The 22,478-nt window shown below is 45.0% G+C and overlaps 1 protein-coding gene across 1 annotated transcript in view; it reads left to right on the forward strand.

Annotated features, from left to right (window-relative positions):
- The first annotated feature begins 1,295 nt into the window (after window positions 1-1,295).
- The window catches only part of LOC128873435 (neuroligin-4, Y-linked), a 267,974-nt gene continuing 246,791 nt past the window's right edge, over window positions 1,296-22,478 (forward strand). Inside the window, exon 1 of the mRNA XM_054117021.1 lies at window positions 1,296-3,901. Within this exon, the coding sequence (XP_053972996.1) occupies window positions 3,514-3,901 (388 nt within the window). The 5' untranslated portion in view covers window positions 1,296-3,513. The remainder of the gene's footprint in view (window positions 3,902-22,478) is intronic.

The following is a 22,478-nucleotide window of genomic DNA, read 5'->3' on the forward strand; positions in this document are numbered from 1 at the left end:
AACGGGTTAGCCGTGGAGAATAAAAGCAATGGTAGAGATTAAATTCAATTGTAGAATAAAACGTAAATTTCCAGAGGTTAATACAAGCCTTGTACTGTGAAAAATGTTTAATGTGAAATAGTCTATTTCAGAATTCGAAAACGAAGCTATTACAAGGGTGAAAACGTTATAGTCTAAAGCTCGCAATAAAAAGGTGGAGATTTATGGCTCATTTTGTGTACTACTCCACTGTTAAATCGAATTTTAAACTAAAAACCTTTCTTCGCCGTCTGCCTTCTTTCAAACGTTTTCAATTCGTAGTACAATATTGTTTACCTAATAATTTCAATTATCAATAGGCAGCATACAGAAGATATTTCGTGGATGCAATATTTAACAAGAGGGACGGTAAATTACCACCCTGTTTGAATGTACGTGACCGTACTTCAGTAACAACGTCCGTTCGAATGTTCCCTAGTGTAAACAGCAAATGATCATTGAAACTGTTACTTTTCTCGGTACGATATAACGTTGAATACGATACCTACGCGACGAACATTAGCCTCCATTATCACTTTGAAAGCAAAGTATCGCGATATTGTAATCACAAGCTTCAACACGTCACGCCCCTACCGCGGACAGCGAACCGAAATGGCTCAGGGCTTGTAGAATGCGATGAGACAATGTTTGCAAAATAATCAGCGAGAGCATACACAGGGTATCAGGTTCTGTTTGCAAACAGTTACATGGAACTAGTTATGTTAGTCCAGTTTAGTAGAAGGATCGTGGCAACGCAAGTATGGTTAAAACTTTGAAACAAGATCAAATCGGACGTGGATTTGCACCGTCTTCTAACCCCTTTATTCTTTAGTGGATCTTTTGTATTTTCTAACAGAGTTTAACAAGTTTTAGTTCACCAGGATACATAACGAGTTCGCTAATTGATTTTATGGGGATTAAAATGATCACAGACATTTTCCAACGGCTGAAGAAAATCCACAAGAAGGATTTTTCTACTCACTTCCCAACACCTGCACGATCTAATAAGAGGTCCATGGTAATCTTCGCTCTAATCGTCCTAATTGTGGCGCGGTTTTCGTCCTGGGTGGCGCGCGACCAGCCAGACGGCCACCACGCGTCTCAGACACGAACCAGTTCCCTGCTATTGCCGATCGATCCCCTCTGCCGTATCGACTGCGTTCGTGGACTTACGCCCATGGCCCGTGAGGGGTGGGTGAGTGTTTGCGCGGGCATGCGCATCTCCTCGCGAGCCAAGTCGCTTGACGCCAGTCTGCCCGAGGTCGAACTGACGGCAACATCGGCTCCTCTGGTCCAGCGCGTTCCGCGGCCGCGACTCGTCTTCTAACTCCCTCTTCGCCCGCGATACTCGCGATCTACGTGGATCCCGATTGCGTAATGCCGGGTCCACGTGACAGGGATCACAGGACGACCCGGGAGTGCAGTGCGTGAGACCGTCGAATAGTGCGCGGGTCCAGTGTCCGCGTGTGTCAACTTCTCGGCGAGTTGGCATCGGGAGGGCTGCGTGAGGACGCGTACGCGATCCTGCGTTGCAGGATCAATCGGTCCTCGAGGCGTTCGAAGGGGAGTTCGGGGATAAACCGAGACCGAGTGGTATCTGGATGCATCGGGTGGTTTGTTGAGGCCAGTTGGGGGTTGGAGGCAGACGAAGTTTGGGGTAAAGGGACCTGGTGAGCTTAGAATTACAAGTGGAAGCGTCAGTTGAGACTAGGTATGGGTTGGAGGTAGGCAAGGGTCAGGAAATCGAGACTGAGTGCACCTGGATTGGTATCGAGAAACTTCGATCAGATGTACAAGGCAAGTGAGATCTAGAAACAAAAACACAGGATCCCTTATGAGGGAAACAGGACACCTATGAAAGAAATTATCACTCAAGATTCCAAGCTAATCGAGACCCAAGAACAGAGAGAAAGTTCAGTAAAACAGGATCAAGCACAATTGAGTGAACGCAATTGAGTCTTGAGATTCAGGAGCAGAGAGACAGTTCACTGATCCAGAAACGGAGGATAGCTTAAGCGACAGAAGGCCCGAGTGCGTCTGGATCAGTCGCAGGAAGCTTCAGCCGGCTCCCAAAGCCAGCTGTCACAAGTTTGCCAGAACTAGACCAACTCCTAGATTAGTGACAGAGTACGTCATTTCAAAGCTACTATCCAAGACCAACGAAAGGTCAGTTCGAAACCAAGTGCACTTGTGTTACGTCAAGATTAGTAACAGGACACATCTATCGCTACTACAGTAAGATGCAACAAGAAGCCCCAAAGTATTTGTGAAAACCACCGCACCAATGCACCTGATCTGAAAGCATCAATCGTTTTCTAAATCCCTGATCCATTAACAGTTATACCTGACGAGAGTTAGTTCAGCAGAACAAGTCTTGGACGGTTTCCTATTCAGCTGAGGACGATGATCGCGACAGTGTGACAGTGATTCTAAAGTGATCGGAGTTGGTGTATTCGGATCGCGGTTCCTCGAAGTTGCCTCGGCTAGTTCACTTCTCCATGTCGAATCCGAGAACTCCTCCAGAAATCGACGAATGTGCTCGTAAGACCAGAAAGGGACGACTTGGGGAAACGCCTGTCCGTCCATAAGGAGTCTAGTTGGGGAGTAAAGCATCTCGTGGTTACCGTGGACGCGATTCAACACGGGATCCGGTGTTTTCATTCCTCAGGCTTCTTCGGGAAGCTGGCTCGTAAGGATGAAGCGGACCGTTAAACATCCCAGGGGTAGTTTTCTCCTGTCCGTCATCAGAGCTGGCGCGTTTTATCTTTACCGACACGTCAAGCATGCCATTAGAAATGAGATCGTCTTCCTGTAACTCGATCCACACACATCGAAGTCAATAATTCGAACCTCAACTTAGTCTCGGAAGGCAATTCAATAATGTTCCTTATAATCAGGAATCAAGGCTTGCTCCTCGAAGACTGACTCGAGGAGAGTCTCTGGAACCAGAAGATTTTTTCCCCAAGAATCCAATGTCCCATTTTCAGGATACATCCTGTCGAATGGAATAGAATCGGAAGCTCGAGGATCTCGGAGTCTGCAGCGCCAAGTTCTCGACTATTTACCTATCAGAACGCTGAGTCGAGGATGTCTACGGCCGCGTGTTGACTCTCGTCGAGAACCGTCAGCGCGTTTCTTGAGCCAATATAGCTAGCCAAACATCGCGAAGGGGAGACTCGGCTCCCGGACTAACCTCGTAGGTCCCGTTAGTTCTTGGGACCAGATTCGCGCAGTGATATCGAGGATCGAAGGATGACGTGAGCCTTCGGAGCGAGTTTGGGATCGTTAGACCGCAAGAGAGTTGGGAGAGTCCTGACGCTGATCGTGGAGATCACTGATGCATCCTGGAGGCGCTCCTGGTCCTAGCGGTTACGAGGCGGGCACGATAGCTCACGTACCGGCCTCAGGGGGTGGCTAGGACCAAGGGATGAAAGGTTTCAGGAGGATCCACTGAGCACCAGGCGTGGGGACGGGGTTTGAAGGGCGCGAACTAAGATGACGTCGTCGATCCTTGCGCTGCTCGGTCTCGTACTGGCGTCAGCCAGCGCCGAGCTCAGCTCGAGGATCGTCAGGACAAAGTATGGAGAACTGTCGGGCATTATCGTGACCCTCGATCGCCACCTCGAGGGCGTCGAGGTGTTCCGCGGCGTCCCTTACGCGTCGCCGCCGACCGGCTCGTTGAGGTTCATGCCGCCTGTCAGCGGTGCTCTCTGGCACGGCGTCAAGGTGGCCGACAAGTTCGGGCCCGTGTGCCCGCAGAAGCTCCCTGAGCTCAGCGACAAGATGCCTAGGGGCAGGGTCGAGTATCTCAGGCGACTGCTGCCCTACTTGAGGAACCAGAGCGAGGATTGCCTGTATCTCAACATCTACGCGCCAGTTCAAGGTAGGAAACGATATTTTTTCTGGGGTTGACGTATCGGGATCTTGAAAGCTTGGGATTTTCAGAGCTTGACATTCTGAGAGCTTGGAGCCGTGAGTGCTTGGGATCCTGAGAGCTTTGAATCTTGAGGAGCTTGGGATCATGAGATCTTGAGGATTTTGAGAGCTTGAAATTCTGAGGGCTTAGGGTCTTGAGTGCTTGAGATCCTGAGAGCTTTGGATCCTGAGAGCTTGAGGCCTTGGGGTCATGAGAGCTTGTGATTTTTGAGGGCTCGGAATCTTGGGAGTTTGGGATCCTGAGAGCTTTGAATCTTGAGATCTTGATGGTTTGAGATCCTGAGAATTTCAATCAGCAATTCCCTTAGAAGTTGGCAGAGAGTTCACTAACCTGAAATGCAATGCGCTGCCACATAACGAGTGCACGGTACAAGTTTGTAAAGCGTACCGGGCGTTCATAATTTATTTATTAATCGTCTCTACTCCCCGTGAATCTAAAACACAGTACGGGAAAGTCGAGGTACAATAGAACAGAAGGCGCACAGCGCAGCATAACGCGCGGAGCGAGTTGAGTGACTGTTTAGGAAGACGAATGAAACCCATAGTTCCGCTTGGGATAAAATTCCGAGATTTTACGTGCCCCTTTCAACGCCAGGCTCTTCAGGTGTATAGTGAAATTACATAGCGCAGTTAACGAGACGCCGATTCAGAATCTGAATGTCACAGAGATGAGAGCCTGGAGCGAGTGAATTAAAGTTCCGAAGCTATAAAAGGGCTGTCTACAGATTAATACCAAACAAATTAGCCTCAATTATCCGACTGACTCGCCTAAAGTAGGTCCAAAGGTCGCGGACGAGTTCTCGTACCACCTCGTCTCTTTTCGCCTGCTTTTCGCGTTATCATTTCCAACGGCGTGGCCCTTTGTGCTGAATGGGCGCGCTGGGAGTCCTTTTCGAACGACAGAAATGTATGCCCAATTCTTCAACAGCTTTTCATCGATGCTCCGCCGCTGTCAAAGGAATCCACGGCGCATTGCCGCGCGCCTAGATGGTGACATGGATTAATTTCGATATAAAAAAAAGGGGAGGAAGATAAAAATAGGAAGGCTTTATTGCTCTCGCGCGCATTCTAGTGTCTGAACAGGTAAATGAATATGTCGGAGCAGCTCCAGTGAGCTAAACGGACATTATTATTGAAACAGACACGCCTGCGATCGAATGCTTTGTTTGCAACTCATGCTGCAGTATCCATGGGAAAAAAAGTTCTCGATGAAAGCTCCACTGCGGTACGATCCGCGGATTTTACTCGAACTGGCTGTTCTTTTGGTCCGTACTCGTAATAATAACCCAGCAGCGAGCTATTGCCGTCAGCTGCAAACAAAGAATCCATGAAAACGGCCATTAATTTGGCGAATTGAATGGGAAATGTTATTTTATAGCCGGGTGTTCGCTTCTCATAAATCGCGTCGCGACACTGGAATTCACCTGATCGCCCCCTTTACCTCACCATTCTGGAGCAACCCACTGTTTTCACTATCATCGTGTAGATGTGTGTATGTGTTTGTTAGTTTATCTACATGACACGTGGACAGCACCTTTCGCGAAATGGAAATTATAGGTGGATTTGTTTGGCTGGGAATCTGCGTAGGCTATAACAGAAAAAATTAATGTCGCGATAATTTAGAGGACAGGTGTTGATAATTTTAACTTGGAACGTGTTTATTATTAGAAAAATAAAATAGTTGTTTATAATTGCATTGGTAGAATGAACAAAGGTACGGATTCACAAAATAAATATAATCTGGAATAAAATGAATATACTTTTTATGAAAACGAATGTGCATTTGTTCCATTTGCAAAAGTATTGATTTCATTTTTATAACAACTGCACGTGTACGTGATATAAATTCAAACTATTCTTTCGTATGTTGAATGTATTTTTATTCAAAATTCAGGACTTAACCATTTTCTACCAACCACCAAAGAATTTTCTGTTCACGCTTTTCATCCCGCAAATGTTCCATACATTGGTAACCACCCTGTGCTCGCAGTAAGGAATGATAAAGGTATTGAAAAGGTACGATTTAGGTGCCGGGAATGCATTAGGCAACTCACCTCCGATTTCTATCATTCGCGATTCTTGTACGCAATCCGCAACCGCGATACGTGTTTGCAGATTGCTTCGGAGTGGCCGAAAATCCATCCGTACGTACAGCAAACGTAACACGTACCGAGCATTTGTTTCGAAAGGATCCACCAGTCGGTTTCTATCTTCCTTGGCGCTCCTAGCCAGCTCCGCTTATCGCTTACCGACTCGAGAGTGAAAAACGACGCAACCTCTCTCGAAGGGAAGAAGCTTCCTCTCGCAGCTGCTTCTCAGCGAGGAACTGCGCTGGCTGTCGGTTTACATTTCGAAGTCAACGTAACCAGCATCGAAATTTCTATCGTCTCATGTTTTGTCCTGCCACGTGACCAACTTGCTTCGTAATTAGCAGTGGTCAACGTTTCCCAAACTTGTTTAGTTATCGATCGTTTTTAAAGAACACATGCATGGCTTTAGAGCTGAGTAGATTTCGAAAGGGTAGCAGTGGCATGTTTCCGCATGGAAAATATCGATTTGGGAATATTTTCGTACCGACTAATACACAGAAGAGTCAAAAGTCAAAACTTGTATTAAAAAAGGGATGGGAATAAAATATTAATATTACTGTGTTTATTTATGAAACATATTTACATTCATTTCGCACGTGCTTTCCGTATCAGCATGTGCAGTGGATGCACGAAAACCGTTGCTTATATGTAATTTATGCGCAGCTGCATTTTATTTTTCGAAAAAAAAAAAGGAAACAAAGTAACGATACATCTCCGCGAAAATGATAAGATCAGTTGAAATGATTGCACCTGCGCGTAATAAATCAACCTGAATTACGACCATCAAAAGATGGAGATTAATATTACAAATATTGTATAGTAATAAATTTTGAATTACCATAAATACTGTTTAAACACGAGGTACAATATTTAAACAAAATTCTTTCATATAAATCTTCGAAAATTGTCGTCCAGTTATGTAACTCGTATTATTTATTACTCGCGATTCTCACATGATACATCTGCCATACGCGATGGTAGACGTGGTTTAAAAAAGATTTACTCCCAGCAACGCTTCGACCATGGACTCCAACGCTATTACTTCTCACTTGGAAGTTTCTAGATTCAATTGTCCGACTTTGGCGTTCCATTTCTACTCTCTGGTAAACGCAGGCTTTGGAAACGCTATACTTAATTTAAAGCAAGCATTTGTGTTAGAAAGTATTGGGAATTGGGCGCCTTAAACTTTTACTGCGTTGCTGTTACCTTGAGAGAGTTTCTGGGTTTGAGCGTCTGGCTTTGGTATTCCGGTTCTACTGAGAATCGCTAAATTTCTGAAAGGTTCCCTTAAATCCTAGCAAACGCTTGCTCCTAATAACACCGAACCAACGGACTTGTAACATTTTTAATTGTAAACGCTTGATAGAGCCTTTGGTAACCTGCATCTGACTATGACAGTCCGTTACCACTTTTGCAGGTGAACATAATCGATGTCAAGTGTTCACTTTACGAAATATCGTGAAACGTGGAATTGTCATGGTAACTTTATGAATTTGAGATTCGACAATGTTCCTCCGTACCTGTGTCTGACACCATCTGTCCGTTTCTACCGCGAGCAGAAGCTCCCTTGAAACAATTTTATTAATACGACACAGGATGCCTGACGTTGACCCTTGATTCTACTTGGCACAGTCGCTAACACAGAAAACGGTTCGCTCAGAATCGTCACATACTCTTGAAAAATACCGAGGAAAAATACAGACAAATTCAACTTTTTCAACCGTAGATACCTGATAGGGTTTCTCCTTCTATACGTCTAACAGCGGCACTCCGTTTCTACTTCTTGCTAGACGTAAAGCTTGAGAAAATGTGAACATAACCGGAGACAAACGTTTACTTCTCGAAATATCGCGGAAACGAGGATTTGTCACTGTCACTTTATGACTCCTGAGATTCGACGTTGTCCCTCGATGCCTGTGTCTGACTCGCACGGTCCGTTTCTACTGCAGACTCCTCTAACACGGTGACAGGGGGTCTGAGATTCCATAGATTCTCAAGTGAAAAATCAAGTCTATAAATAAACTAGACAATTTCATATTAAGCTCGTCCCTCTAACAATAAAAGTGCAAATAAATGAAGGTATTTACTTACATTCGAATGTTCCATCGACTCGGAAATTTATCCAAGCAGTTCCTCACCTGACATGCTGCTAAACGTACGACTGCGAAATTAATACGAACAAGTAACTTGACATGAAACAGCGAAGTTTATACAAAGAGTAATTAAACCTGCAACCGAGTAGCCAACGAAGACCTTTTAGTAAATTGTTTCAGGAAACTCGACTAATTATCTAGCGTTATCCACGTGAAACGTGGACAACAATACTGCGGAGTGCTCGGAGCGCGATGCGAGAAACGAGTTCTCTTTTTAGTTGAAAACCAAACAGAGGAAAGAGCGAGGCTTACTAGCCGACCAAAGTCGGAGGTTCGTCTGCAGGCGCTCTGGGCGACGGGAACGGCAGAGCGCGATTAATGTACAAACAGAGTTAATTAGGTGAGGCGAAGGTAAAGCGTAAAGGACGGCGAGAGAGGCGTCCCGCGTTTTTCTTCGTAGGGCGGCTTTAATGCGAGCCCCTTTAATCCGCCTACGGTAGGGGCTGCATACGAGAACGACGCGCGGATTGCGTATTCACGTAATTTCTCGATCGGTAGGGGGGTCAAAAAGAAATTGTATTTAAATGGACCATGCAAATCCGTGGGGTGCCTGCGGGCATTGGTGCATTACGTGCAGCCGGGAAACTTGTTATGTTAATTCCTGGCAACATTTTGCGTTGCACCGCGGCTTCCCGGATGCCCGCGAAGGATTCTGAATCGATCGATTTCCTGCACGTGGTGATTACCGAAGGGAAAGGTCCAGCGCTGGAACCGTTGTTTAAGAACTTTGCGTGAGAGATACTTTAATTATCGCATGTAGATTTCCATCCCAATTCGTGTTCTGACATCATTACAAAGAGTCAACGGTAGGAAGTGAGTCGACGAAAGTGAGACAGGAAGTATCATGTCCGGGATTCCGCAATCGAAGTCGCGGAAGCTCCGTCTGAGGGTCTGATTTACAGGCACAATCATCCGAGCGCGCGACGGCTGATGAGTGGCGAGATTAAGGCGCGGCCAACCTCGTAAGGGTCCTCCCACACCGCGACTAATTATGAAATTTAATTAAACCGCCGCACGGCGCGTACATGTGCGGGTTTGAAGGTGAGCGAACCGACGCTGCCGTTTAACAGCGCACTAATTCAGCGTTCATTTATCCAGCGGGGAGGAGGCATGGAAGAGGGATCGTGTCGTCGTTTTAACCTCGCTTCGTCGAGCATTGCACTTTTCCCACGCTCCGTAACGTGTGCACGTATCGCGTGTTACGTGAGACCGACGGAAACAGTCCACTCGACCCGTTAGACACACTGGAGAAAAGCCTGGAGGGTGTTTAGTGTTACGCGCCGGGTTTCGAACGAATGAACAGGAAATAAACAGGAGTGGCATTTCGAACAGAGGAACACTGGAGTTTAGAAATATCGGGAATCACTAGGAGAATGAGAAATTAAACCATCGATATTTTGCATTTTTATTTCAAGCTTAGATTAACCGAACAGAACTCAACAGAGCTTTAAATTTCAGGATTATCATTAACAAGTAAACTAACCACCCCAGTGTACAATAACCAATTCTATAATCCAAGAGAGCTCAAATTTCAAGATGAGACGAGTCCCATTCCATCGTACCTCCATGGACCGATGAATTCACAATGGAAACGATCCATCTTGTCCTCCGTTTGGCACTGTTTCCGCGATATTGCGCCACGTTCGTCCATTTGCGCTTGCCAGGGACCTCTGTGGTATCCCAGGGATCACGATCGGATAGAATTCGTGGAATAACATCGAAACGACTACGACGCCGTCGAACGAAAACATGCGCGCAACGAGAGTAGAGGCAGGACTTTTCAATTTCGTGGAGGAACTCGTTTCCCAGGAATAACGTCGCTTCTTTTGACGATGGCGGGCAAAGTGTTGGGTTACGGCGGGGAATCCTGTTGCGTGCGAGTATATATCGGATCATCCGGATAATAGATTTGCGAGTGGTAAACTCGACTGAATTTTTTGCGCCTCGTTTTACAACCGCCGCGAAGAGCAAATTTAAAGTAAGCAGACCCATTTTGGTGCGCGTTTGTTTCTAATCTAATAATCTGTCAGGAGACTTCAGTGGTGAGGGAACGAAGCAATTAATTTGTAACGGGTTGTCGGCAGGTAGGACGAAGATATTTTTCATGACAAATGAGTATTCATTCTAAACTCAAAGATGGTGCAGGGTTTATGTCCCTCAATTTATCCTGAAAATTATTCTTGAAGATGATATTCTTCAAGTGATAACCAAAGCCAGCTTGAAATTTATATTACAGCAACGTTCTCTAATTTAAGTAGAAAAGGAACGTTGTTGATCAGACCTGTCTCCACTGCATCCAACATAACGAATCCCAATAAAATGCAGAGTTTACATAGATACAATATTCTATTCTTCCGCTGTGGAATCACAGTTTTCCTCGCAATATCCGTTCCATTCTGTAAATTTACAGCAAAAGGGCACTCGAGAGAGAAGGTCCAATATCCACTTTACTTTGTACTCTTCGTTAGCGAACGGATAATTCCTCCATACCTGGGATGAACATTTTTGTACACAGCACAAATCGTGTCGAGTCCAGAGTGGAATGAATTCAAATATTCCCCATCCTCGGGCGAGAAGAGAGATATATAACTCGACTGGGCCTCACAGCGCGAATGTAAATTCTATTAACCGTTTCGAGAAAGTAGAGATAGCCGTCCGTTTAGAAAAAAGCCGTGTTTACGGAGAATAATACGGTTCACAATCCAGGAGGGGATCGATAATCAATTTCCTGGGCAGCAGTCGTAAAGCAAATGTAGCAGTGCACCGTTTATTAAAACACGATAAATTTCATTTTGTCCGCGTCTTACTTGTGTTTCTCGCGCAAAGTTTCGCGCGGAGGAGTCTCGAGGGGACAGGAAGAGCAACGAGACCGTCTGTAACGACGACTGCAACGTGAACAATACAGGGACGGTCGTAAATCGATAGAGTCGAAGGAATGGTCGTACACGTGACCCCTGGAACAATTGAAAAAACATGCATTAAACATGGCAAAAAGATGATTTACCGACGCCAGCGAAGCGGGAACGACCCGTTGGTACCTCCAACCCCTGTATTCCACGTTTGCTATTATACTCTATCTGGATATCGAATAGCGAACGAGTTGTGGGTTGGGTGTCTCTCGAAATATCGAGTGACACCCGACCATTGAAACGTTAACCTTAACGCCCCACCAGACCGCCGTTTTCATTTTCATGGCTTCGAGGATGGATACCATTGGGGGATGCATACTGGAAACCGTAAAATATTGGGGCTCCTTGGAATCTTGGTCATCCAATACCTTGTCGACAGTGACTGCTTGCCATTACAATAATACAATGTTACTCTCCACATACAAACAAGAGGTGAATCAAACTCCATTCAATTTAATTTGGTATAACGTATTTTACTTAAATTTACTGTAATTAATTTTTGTGTTGATTCTGTTTATTTGAAAGCAGATAATATTAGTTTACGTTCGTGCAATTTAATTTTGTCTCGCATTATTTCATTTCGCTTATTTAATGGAATACAATCAGTCCCATAAATATTCGTACCCTCTATATCTATTGAAGAAATTTGTTGAAATTAAATGGTAGGTTTGATATTTCCAAGTGTATGTTTGTATAAATATGTTGATGTATATATAAATATAATTTATTTGGTAATATCAAAGTTATAATTTAATTTCGTCAAAATTCTTCAATAGACATAGAAGGTATGAATATTTATGATATCGACTGCATATACTTTTATAGAGATAATATTTGTTTGAAAGAAAGCCAACAGAATTGTTTAACAATGTCTGGAGAAATTAAAGATTGAAATTAGAATGATCGTAAGGCACAGGAGAAGAAGGTTCCGTGATCGAGATTGGCCCTTAGAACAATCGATTCAGGCGACGCACGGGGGATGATATCCTTCGCGAAAGAAATCACCGATCATGCGGACAACGACAGACGCGCGAGGAATGAATTCTAAGGTATTGTAGAGGTCCGAGTGAATTTCAGTCGAGAAGCTTCTCTTACCAAGCAAGACTCTCCACGGTCCAATCATGCGGCGCGAGCTGATGGAGCTGTCAGCTGCAGAATCGGAGGCGAATGGCCCGTAATGGATTCCTCTGTAAAAGCGGCCGTGGCTAAAAGCGTGAAAGGAGTATCGGACAGATAAATATTTAAATTAGCCAAACACCTATACCGAGGAGCCATCGAGTGAGTAGTGTATTTTTCGCGGGTCGTTTTCAATGTCCAAAATCGAAAGTCACCCTCGATCGATGTGGATGATAAAACAACGTTACTTCTTGGAAAGATTCTCGCTGATTTGATAGGGCAGCGTGTAAAGAAGAAATTTATAGAAAATATCGTTTCAAGAAATTTAATGTAGTGAATTAATATTTCCCTTATTTTTATATTCTTTTATGGTGCTTCATACATAGGAAAAATTTGTTCCAAACCTGACCTAGTGAAGGTTTTAAATCAATCAACGCTTAAAGTTAAGTGGAACTGAAGTTATCAATGAACGAAGGTAGACCACAGATCACTGCAGTACAAACAGTTAGAAAGGAAGCACAGAAGTTCAAGCGGCAGGAATCAGGATTGATCGTATAGAATATGCAAAACACGCGAAGCTCCTGGGGGCGACTAATCGCGTTTAATAGTCGGGATTGGGAAGCCGTACGCTTTGAAGGGACAAGTTCGATGGAGCCGTGAGCCCTGGACGTGTAAGCTGACTTCCAAAGCACTTTGAGACGGTAGCGAGTGAAAGACAACAATGGCGCTGTCGGGGTATACCTTAATCTGTCGATAATTTCACGTCGCACTCAATATCGACGGCTAACGAAGTTTGTCTAGCAACGACACGTGCACACCCCGCTCGGGGATTTACGGGCCGATGAAGAGTCCTCGAGCCACATTATTCCTCCGAGCTTTTTGCACCCCGTCTGATTAATGATCGACCGAATTCTTGGCCGAGAGGCTTCCTTATGCAACGAGGGAGAAACATTGACGCGACGACGGTGGTCGAGGGCCCTCCATGTCGCGCGAAACGTCGATTCGAAGGCTACCCAACCCCTGCAAAAGAAATTTTATTCTTCGATAATTCGCGTAGCTACTTGGTGATAATTTATTGGCTGGCGGGGTTGCTCCAACCATATGGGTAATATTTATTAAATGATTTTAGTGAGTATTGATAGAAAACTATTATCATGGTTATCTACTGCTTGGCCCAAATTATAAGTTGAAAATAATTATATCGCGGTACAAAAAGGTTTCCTGTTGTCCAAATCTTGCTCGAATAGTAAGCCGAACGTGAAAAAGGCTTTGTTATCATCTCCCATAAGCGCTATGCGAGTCAGTCAAGAAATAATAAGCGCAACTCGAGACGCGTCGTCGGGAATTGATCGCGAGTCGTCGACGATTTGTCACGGAGCGAAGGATTAAGCGATTCTCGCCCGGATCGCTCTTGTTGCGCGGTTCGAGAACTGGTTTCTCTACGATTCGATCCTAAGGGTGCGTTTTCCGCGACTGGGATTCGCCGGGTTATTTAATTAAAGCTCGCTAAGCGAACCGGTTGCAGCCAGAAGGACGAGTGATAAATTATTCGCGATAACGACGCGGTGCCTAGAATTCCGTCTCGCGCGAGAAGATCGTCGCGTGCGAGATTCCGCGAGCGGTGAACGAGAAAAAGGGAATTCCACGGGGAACCGTGATTCAGGGTCTTCTTGTTCCAGGCGTTCCCAGTGTTGCTGTCGCGGTTTAGGAGGTGCATTCTTGTTTTCCTTTCGAGTTAACCGCGTCAGAGCTTATTTGGAAAGAATTGGTTTCGTTTTTAAGAGGTACTTGATCCTTAAACAGCTTCAGTGATGAGTGTTGTAGTTGTGGTTGCAGATTTTTTAATTAAGAGAATTGTAAATTTTTTTATTAATCAAGGCACATCCGACAGGATTGTTTTGTTATAAAAAATCAAAATAAAATAGTATCTCTAAAAGAGCGTTGAACTCCATCATCACATCCAGCGACAGTGTATGTTTTAATTGGCAAACCAATCAATAGCTTCTGCTATTCTCTGTATACGTATACAGAGCATATTCTTCCAACTTTTCTCGATACTTTTCACACTCGATACATGAATATTTGCGGCCACTATTTCAACGCCACGGAAGCTTTGTAGTACATCCTTTTCACGGCTCACCTTTACCGAACAGAGCATGAATATTTCCTGATACAAACGCGACGCACCGAATGTCTGCCTCTCCCCCGCCAGATCGCGGTATTCCAGTTATTCCCTGGAATTAATACCGCATAGTAATTTACGGCCGGTATCGTTCGCGCAGAAACTATACATTCTCAAGTTCTTGCGGGATTGCTTTGCCCCTCGATCTCCATTACTAATACCAGTTAATTTCCGCTATTAACCACGGACGAACGAACATCGCTCCTACCAACTTTTCTCGCGTTACAAACTTTCCATTTTTTCTTTTCAAAAGGACATTTTCCCCGTGGTTATTTCATTCCTACTCTTTAAAACACCCCCGCCAACCAACACAGAGACAACCTGTCGACGAATGCTTCGGTTCTCCCAGTCCTCGCGCGATCAATTCCCCGAAGGGCCGTGGAACCGGTGGACGAGCGAAACCCGAAAGCGTCGCCGCTAAAAACCGCGTTAATCGAGGATGGCCGCAGCGCGTGATCCTCGCCTCACCACTAGGAAACGTAGCCCGTTGCTTTCGCGAGTTTCCCAGTGGCGGCGGAGGGGAGGGCGGGGTTGCAGGGCTTTAACGGTCCAGCAATTATTTTCACCGCGGCCGCGGCGAGCCCGGGCCTCGTATAAAACGTCACCTCCAGCGCTGGGGAAGGATCAGGCACCGAAACAGAGCAAAGACGAAAGAGAACGCACGAGGGAACGAGTGTAGGGAGGGGTCAGGGGCTCGAGGGGGTGAGAAAGGCGGCCCGTGGCACGGCAAAGAACTTCTCCTCGCTCTTTTTCCACCCGCTTCCTGCCTTGTCCCGCGGCATTTTCATTCGCCGGTCCACTGGCCGTGGAAAGTCTTTTTTAATGACTGTTCCCCGGTCCGAGCGAGGACAGAGGCGGAGGGACGGGAGGGAACAGGCTATAAGACTTGTTCGCTTAAAACGAGTGGGGACCATTAGGGAGGAATATAATCTTTTTTACGCGGTCTCTGTCCCTGCCTCCCTATTCCGTGGTCCACGACTTATGCCCTCTTTCTCCTGCTCTCTTTCTTCCTCCAGCTTTTCTTTCTTCTTCCCGTTCATTCTCCTCTTCTATTCCTCTGTCTGTATTCCCTTCCGTTCGCTCGCAGACGGCCGTAATTCAAAAAGTTTTGTCGGATTAAAAATGTGACCGGACCACGGAGATGGAGGAGGTCGTTCGCATTCGCTTTCCTCCACCCCCTCCACCTTCCCCTGCCGCAACCCTGGACGTCTTTGTCTCTTGGTTCTTCTGGCCGTCTTTTGTACAGCGCCTCCTATGCGAGACCCTTCGTCAGCTGCTTTAGCGACACTCCGTTCACGGTGAATTTTTTCGCGACGGTCAGCTCTATTTGCGCGGACGAACGGATTCGGACGAGGAACGGGGAGCGTGCTCTTTGGGAAAATAATAAAAAAAGTTTAATTGGGAACCGAGAAAGCTAACCTCGGCCCCTGGCGCGGGTATCCAATTGAAGCCCCGAGCATTTTTCGGGTCATCGAGGACTCCTCGGAGTCGAGGGGATGAGAAATTTCGCGATGAACTGGAACCGACTCTTGAGGGGAGTCGCGAGGTCTCGACCTGCGGATTGCTGGGGTTGTTTCTTTTAATCATTCGAGGATTGCTTCGGTGCTTTCAATCGACGTGTGCTTGATGGAATTAAAATTTCAACCGGAACTACATAGTTAAAGCCTCAACTCCAGTGCTTCATCGGTGGCAACTTAGAGACACCTTAAGGCAGTGCTTAACCATGTGCTTATAGAAATAATAGAGCGTTCCACAAGTTGCTGTGAAATTTCAAGAACCGCCGATTCTCGCGGCAACCGCAGCGCGAGCCCTGTGATCACCGACGTCGCGAAATTACAGCAGGTTGGCGTCATCGGACGACAAACGAGGGAAGCGTAGGGACAAGAGTAGTTCGAAATGATAACAAAGGACTTAACGATGCAATAATTTCCAGTACGCGCGAGGGCGTAGCCGTGCTCCTCGGTTAAGGGCTGCGGCGTGATTCAACAATAGCTCGGTTACCGCCTGGGCTGACGCTCTTTTCCCGTTAATCCCGCAAAACGTGCCGTCGCTTAAAAGAAAGCCAATGAAAACCCCGTTCCACGACCCCGTTGCTTCATCGTTGATGAAATAACAATGACTATTATCGGTTCTTATTACCCCGTTCTCGTTTGGTTTCTTGAGACGGCCTTGGATGGTCACCCATGATCGATACGTCGGATTCGATCGGGGTCGAGTGGCAATTTTACCTCGAGAGAGCTCTGATAGGCTTTCTTCCATTGTCGACGAGGTAATTGCTGTTCGAGAACTTACAGGAATTATAGAATGTTAAATATGTACTTGTTTGGTTTCGCCTGAAGCAGATTTATACGAGGAGACTTGGTGAATTATTCCGAAACTTTTCTAAAATAGGATGGTTATAATGATCCCTTTGAATTGTAGTTTCATTCGCTATTAAGCTGCAAAATCTTGCATTAACGCTGCATACTCACAGTGACTAAAATGAACAAATAATGATTCACTTCGTATTAAAAACGAGTTTACCACTGTCTTCCTACGAAATGGAAATCCTGAATAAATAGTATAATTGCTTTTCACCCTCGTGTAATCTCGTTCTCCGTCAAAATAAATATAGACCCTTGGTCTCGTACAAGCAAACTTTTATTTACATTTTCCGTTTGTGTGATCTCCCAAAGCTAAATTGCTCTACGAACAAGAAGCCATCGATCAAAAAGGAAGCTTGCTGTAGTCACCACGGAGATTAAAATTAATGGTTTGGAAAACTAATGGCTTTCTTTCGTTCTTATTGGAACATCGCTGTTGCGAGGGCAGCGATTATTTTTCCAACCATTAATTACCAACAAGGGTACACTTATTTGAAATTAATGCGGATTTCGTGCGTTTCTAACATTAATGCACTCATCAACGTATAAACAACGTATATACGCAAGAAAGCGTGGAAAATTTATTTCATTAATGAATAATATTCTGTGTACGATTAGCATACTCTTCTCATACAAAAATGTAAAAAATAACCAAGTGTACGTGACCAAGGAAACGTTTCCATAAATAAAAAAGAAATTAAATACGCGTTCTCGAATCGAAAATTTTATCTTTCCTTGACTTTTCGATGAAGCGAAGATGAAAAGGGACTGCTACCACGCGAACAGCTCGAGGAGCAGCAAGAATCGTGGAAAGCAAGAAATCCCAAGGTCCTTCAAAAATTCACAGCGGTGGACCGCAAAGGAGATCAAACGTCCGCCGATTAATGTTGCATGAGACCGTTAGGGGATGAGAACACAAGGCGACGAGGTGGTGGACGGTCCAGTCGCGGCCTTGCTCGACTTCTTGTTTAATGTCTCCTCTCATGAGACCGCCACAGCATCCACCGCACTCGGAGTTGTCCTTTATTTCACGAATTCTCCAACGGATCACCTTCCCGCGGTAGATCCTTTGGGCGCCTTCTCCATTCTCTATTCACCTGTTCCTACTCCCACTTATTTCGTGAGCAAATGGTTCAATTTAAAAAAAAAATTCCTGTCTGATGAAGCGTGAAATGAATGAAACATAATTGATAAATGTCAGTAGACATCCTATGCACTAACCACCACGACTATTTCTTCTTTAGTTTCATTTGGAATCCTCGTTCCATCAAGGATTGTTCATCATATAATGATACGGCGTTAAAGGATCCGCCAGGAGCGGTGGCTGCGCAACTCCACGCGAACGAATACCGTAGTTCCATTAGAATATTTAGCCTAAATTAGTGGAGCAAACCCCATGGGCGGGTGTCGTATGTTTGATGTTCAACGAAGCGCGCAACGATGATCGTCCCAGGAAGCCTGAATGTATCCCAGGGATGTCGGGAGCGCCGCTACAACTCTCGCAAGGAAACTTTGCAAAAAGCTATTTTGCTTTAAACACAATGGCGGAACTGAACGAAGCTCTGACGTTAAGTAGCTGCTGGGGCTTTCGTAACTAGCTCACGGGTGACGCCATGGCCTGTTCGAATTGTTTCCCTCTGAGTTTTGCTTCTGTTCTGCCCCATTGGCTGTTTCTCGTCCGTTGTCTGTTGTTCTAACACGAGAGGAGGAACCGTATATTTTTCTGCCAATTAAATAGAGCCACTGGTACAGTTATTCCGGTACGAGCCTTTTGAAAATTCTCAGAAATTTTAGAGGAGCCTTTATGCCTCTTTTCTGAATGTCAACTTCGGTCGTTTATTATTCTCTATTATTCTTCTATGTATTCATCGAGAATAACAATGTTCGATGATGAACGATTGTTCGTTGAGTATTCTCTTCGGGAGGCTTGGAATTATTTCAGTAGGTTAGAAATGATTGTCAATTAAAAAAAATTCGTAATATATTTGTGCTCCGAGAAAAATGAAATGCAAAGAATGCAGTTTGCTGAATTTTCGTGCGACAGGCACAGTTGGAAAGTATTCCGTCTTCCCTTTCATCGACTTTTCTCCTTTCGCCTGTACAGGGCCGCCCAGGGCGCTGATTTCCACTTAATCCATTGATAGAGATTCCATCTCTATACTTTGAAAGACGATTAGAGAGTCTGAGCTCCCACTTCCACGGCGCCTCGGGCAGATTCAGAAGCTCCAAGTCCTGTCTTTGTTGCTGTTCCCTTGGTCTTAACTGTTTCGCGTCTCGAGGAGCATCGATTTAAATAATCGCACTTTTCCATCGATGAAACCGCGAGCTGAATCCTCTTTGTGAAACTGGTGGAGAATTCGTGATGGTTTTGGGCGTTGAAACATTAATATCCAAACGGAATTATCGCGATTGCTGTTTGAAATGGAGCAACTTTTCAAACTTGTTTTTGGAAGAGATACATAATTCAAGGAGTAAATGAATATATTCGAGTATTTATTAAATTCGTGACTGCTCCACATAATTAATTTGATAGTTCCATAGCCTTCAGTCAGTCCCATAAATATTAATACCCTTTATGTCCATTGAAGAAATTTGTATAAATTAACCGACCGTAAGTAAACTGATCGTTTCACTTCGACTCAGTTTATGGAGAAGTCAACGACACAATGACTCCCGCACATTGACATCGCGCACCCTCGAAGCGCCTCAGCGTACCACGACAGAAGCCAAGCAGAAGAAGGGACAGCATCAACACGACCACGTTTCCCGACAGGTTGACACGAATTTCCGCGCACGGTGCGTACAACTGAAAACGCAACAGAGAGCTCGCACGATGAACAACTCTCTGTCCCGGACGGTCGGCACGCAACCGCGATTTCTGTCCCAGTTTCCACGCTGCCAGCTAGCCCGCGGCTCTTTTTTCACCCCCTCCTCGGGGAGCTTTATCCGAGGAGCAATTATTCAGCGACAAACGCGTAATTGAATAAATTTCTGCTCCCAGGGCGGAGAGACGCTGCATTCAGCCAGGATACAAGGGACAATAAACGGTCGTTAATTCCCCCCGTAAATCCAATCCTCCATTCAGAAGGGAGAACGGGGTTGCACAATGGAAAAACAAACGCAGGAATTACAAAGTACTGGAGTCTGACCCTGTGATACATCATAGCGTTTTGCTGGAGAGTGTCAGAGTTTCGCGAATTGACGCTTAAAAACAAAAAATAAACAACAGACTGAATAACTGGTTAATCATTAATTCATTATTAGAAATTAATTTTGCTATCCTATCGTTGCGTGTGCTTCTAGGTTCACCCTTCGTCGAATCTCCAGCGGGGATTTTTCGAGCTCCGGGTAAAAAACTGTTGGCGCGAGGAACAGAGCAGGGAAGTGGCGCATTATACACAATAAAGGAGAAACAAGAGAGTAACGTCAGACACACTTAAGCGTCGGAACTTTTTGCCAGGGACTCGGCTCATCCTTCTTCCTGCTGGCGGGCAGAGACGAGAAGAATTAAAGGGCAAGGAGGCGGGGTGAATCTAGAGAGAGGATTTAAAACGTAGCCCGTGAAACGACCACGATGACTATGATTATCGCTGGACGGGGCTGGACTCGAAATAATTTCTGCCCGGTCGAGAAAATTATTCCGAGTATCTTTCATTTGGAAATGGAAATCTTCCACTCGCCTCTCGTTCCGCTGCGCCGTCTGTTATCGATAGTCCAGGACTAACAGCCGTGGCCAAGCGTGTTTGGAAATCGAGTCGACGTTTCGGAGGATTTCTAGGGGATATTATCTTTATAAATTTTGATTTCTCTTGTTAAATCTGTAAATTTTCTGCAGTGATAACGAAGTCTCCACAGGAACTTACCCTTGAATTTTTTAATTTAATTTCGCCCTTTAAATTTTAAGATTTTTAACGAAACTTCTTTCTATCGAAGGGAGGAAGTAATGTCCTCTGTATCTGGATGTTGGCAGGGAGGGTTAAAAATCACTGGTTTATCGGGCGTATTATCCGTCTTGGCGCGAGTTAGCGCGCCAGCAGGCGAGGATCCACGCTGGCTAAGTGTTTCAACGAGCAAAGTTTCGGACCGTTCGCCGCGAAGTAGCTTTTGTTCGTCATCGTGGCCGAATCGATAATCTATAAACGGTCGGCCAACCGTCGCGGATCCTCGACGCTGGCCGCTTTCCGCGACATCGTCGTTTGTCGTGACGGAGATCGGACGGCAATGATCGATTATCGTGCGTAAACTGCCCCAAATGACATTGAAACTCGAAACTGACTGTTCACTCAGCGGTTAATTTCCTAAAAACTCTGGACATCTAAAAAACAACGCGAATAGAACAATAATGCAATGCAAGTTGCATGAAAGAAACGTTTATATTTAATAAATGTTACGACACAGGGTATTTCCAAGGGAAGTCCTTCATTTATATTTTGAGTATAGTATTTATAACATGTACTATTAATGACTTCATCTACGTTATTTATTTTGTTACATTTGAAAATCTAAAGCAGTATTAATTGTCACATATTTCTGTTTGCGTAAGAGCAACGCGAGATTTTAAATGAGATTGAAGTCAATGGCGAGGGAAACATTGTTACGAGGAAGCTTATAGCTCCCGGATGGTGTACGTTATCCTGGCCCAGTCGTTGTGCCACGAAATGCTTATCGCGTCCTGTAAATGCAGTCCTAAAGCGAGCTTAAGAGCTCGTACAGACAGTTCGTTAATGTTTAATAATGGCTGGTGGTGTGAATATAATTCTGGGTTGTAAAGTCGATACAGCAGGGTGAAGAACGATAACGCGGGGTAATTAACTCTGTCGGACCTGATAATGTTATTCTTCCACAAAGAGAATAATTGCAGTCGTTCCCGAGACAGGAATAAGAAAGGATAAGGCAATTTCCTTAAGAAATTGTATTATTTTTAAGAAAATTTCGTTTAAAGGAAATATCGATGATATTTATCATGCTTTTCGTATCAATCTTTCGGATGTTAAATCATGAAAGAAATAACCATAGATACGGTTGTAGGAGAAAGGAGCGCAAGTGAAATAGGACGATCAGTGGTCAGACACTCTCCACACGTAATGGAGTAGCATCCAATAAAATTTTTAAATATTTTCCTGCTTTCTCTCTCTCTCTCTCTCTGGCCTCAACAACGAGATCTTTTTGTAGATAATAATTCTAACTAACAAAAAATTCTATTGAACATGCTCAATCCAACATAGAATAGGATCCATGCTACGAATCTTAAAAAACAACATTTACTGCCACACTCTGTATCCCTTGACTTGCTACCGCGCACTTAAATTCACGCGAGAGAAGGAGTGGCCCGAAAAACTGGAGTTTACGATTGGAGCACCAGTTGTGTTGTTTAAACAAATGCCAACTCGTTACCAGCGCAAAAGAGCGGCCACGCGCCGCGTTTGCATTAATCGCTTGTCTGATGGCACAGACGCGAGCCGCTGGATAAACTTTATGGGAGGAATAAAGCTGGGATACGGCCGACAAGGCCGTCCGATAAACAACGTTATAAACAATCTGCGCCCGTTACACGACCGAGTCTCCGACGATCGATCCCGCGCCGCCCTGGGTGAATTTCGAATGTGTCAGCCCGTATCTGTATTAATACGCGAACGCGTAATCCGCGAGATATTAAACGCGAGCTTTTAAGCTGAATTTACGGGACTTTCGCGCCACGGAGCGATTACCGG

Source organism: Hylaeus volcanicus, chromosome 3 (genome assembly GCF_026283585.1).
Source record: "Hylaeus volcanicus isolate JK05 chromosome 3, UHH_iyHylVolc1.0_haploid, whole genome shotgun sequence".
NCBI lineage: Eukaryota > Metazoa > Arthropoda > Insecta > Hymenoptera > Colletidae > Hylaeus > Hylaeus volcanicus.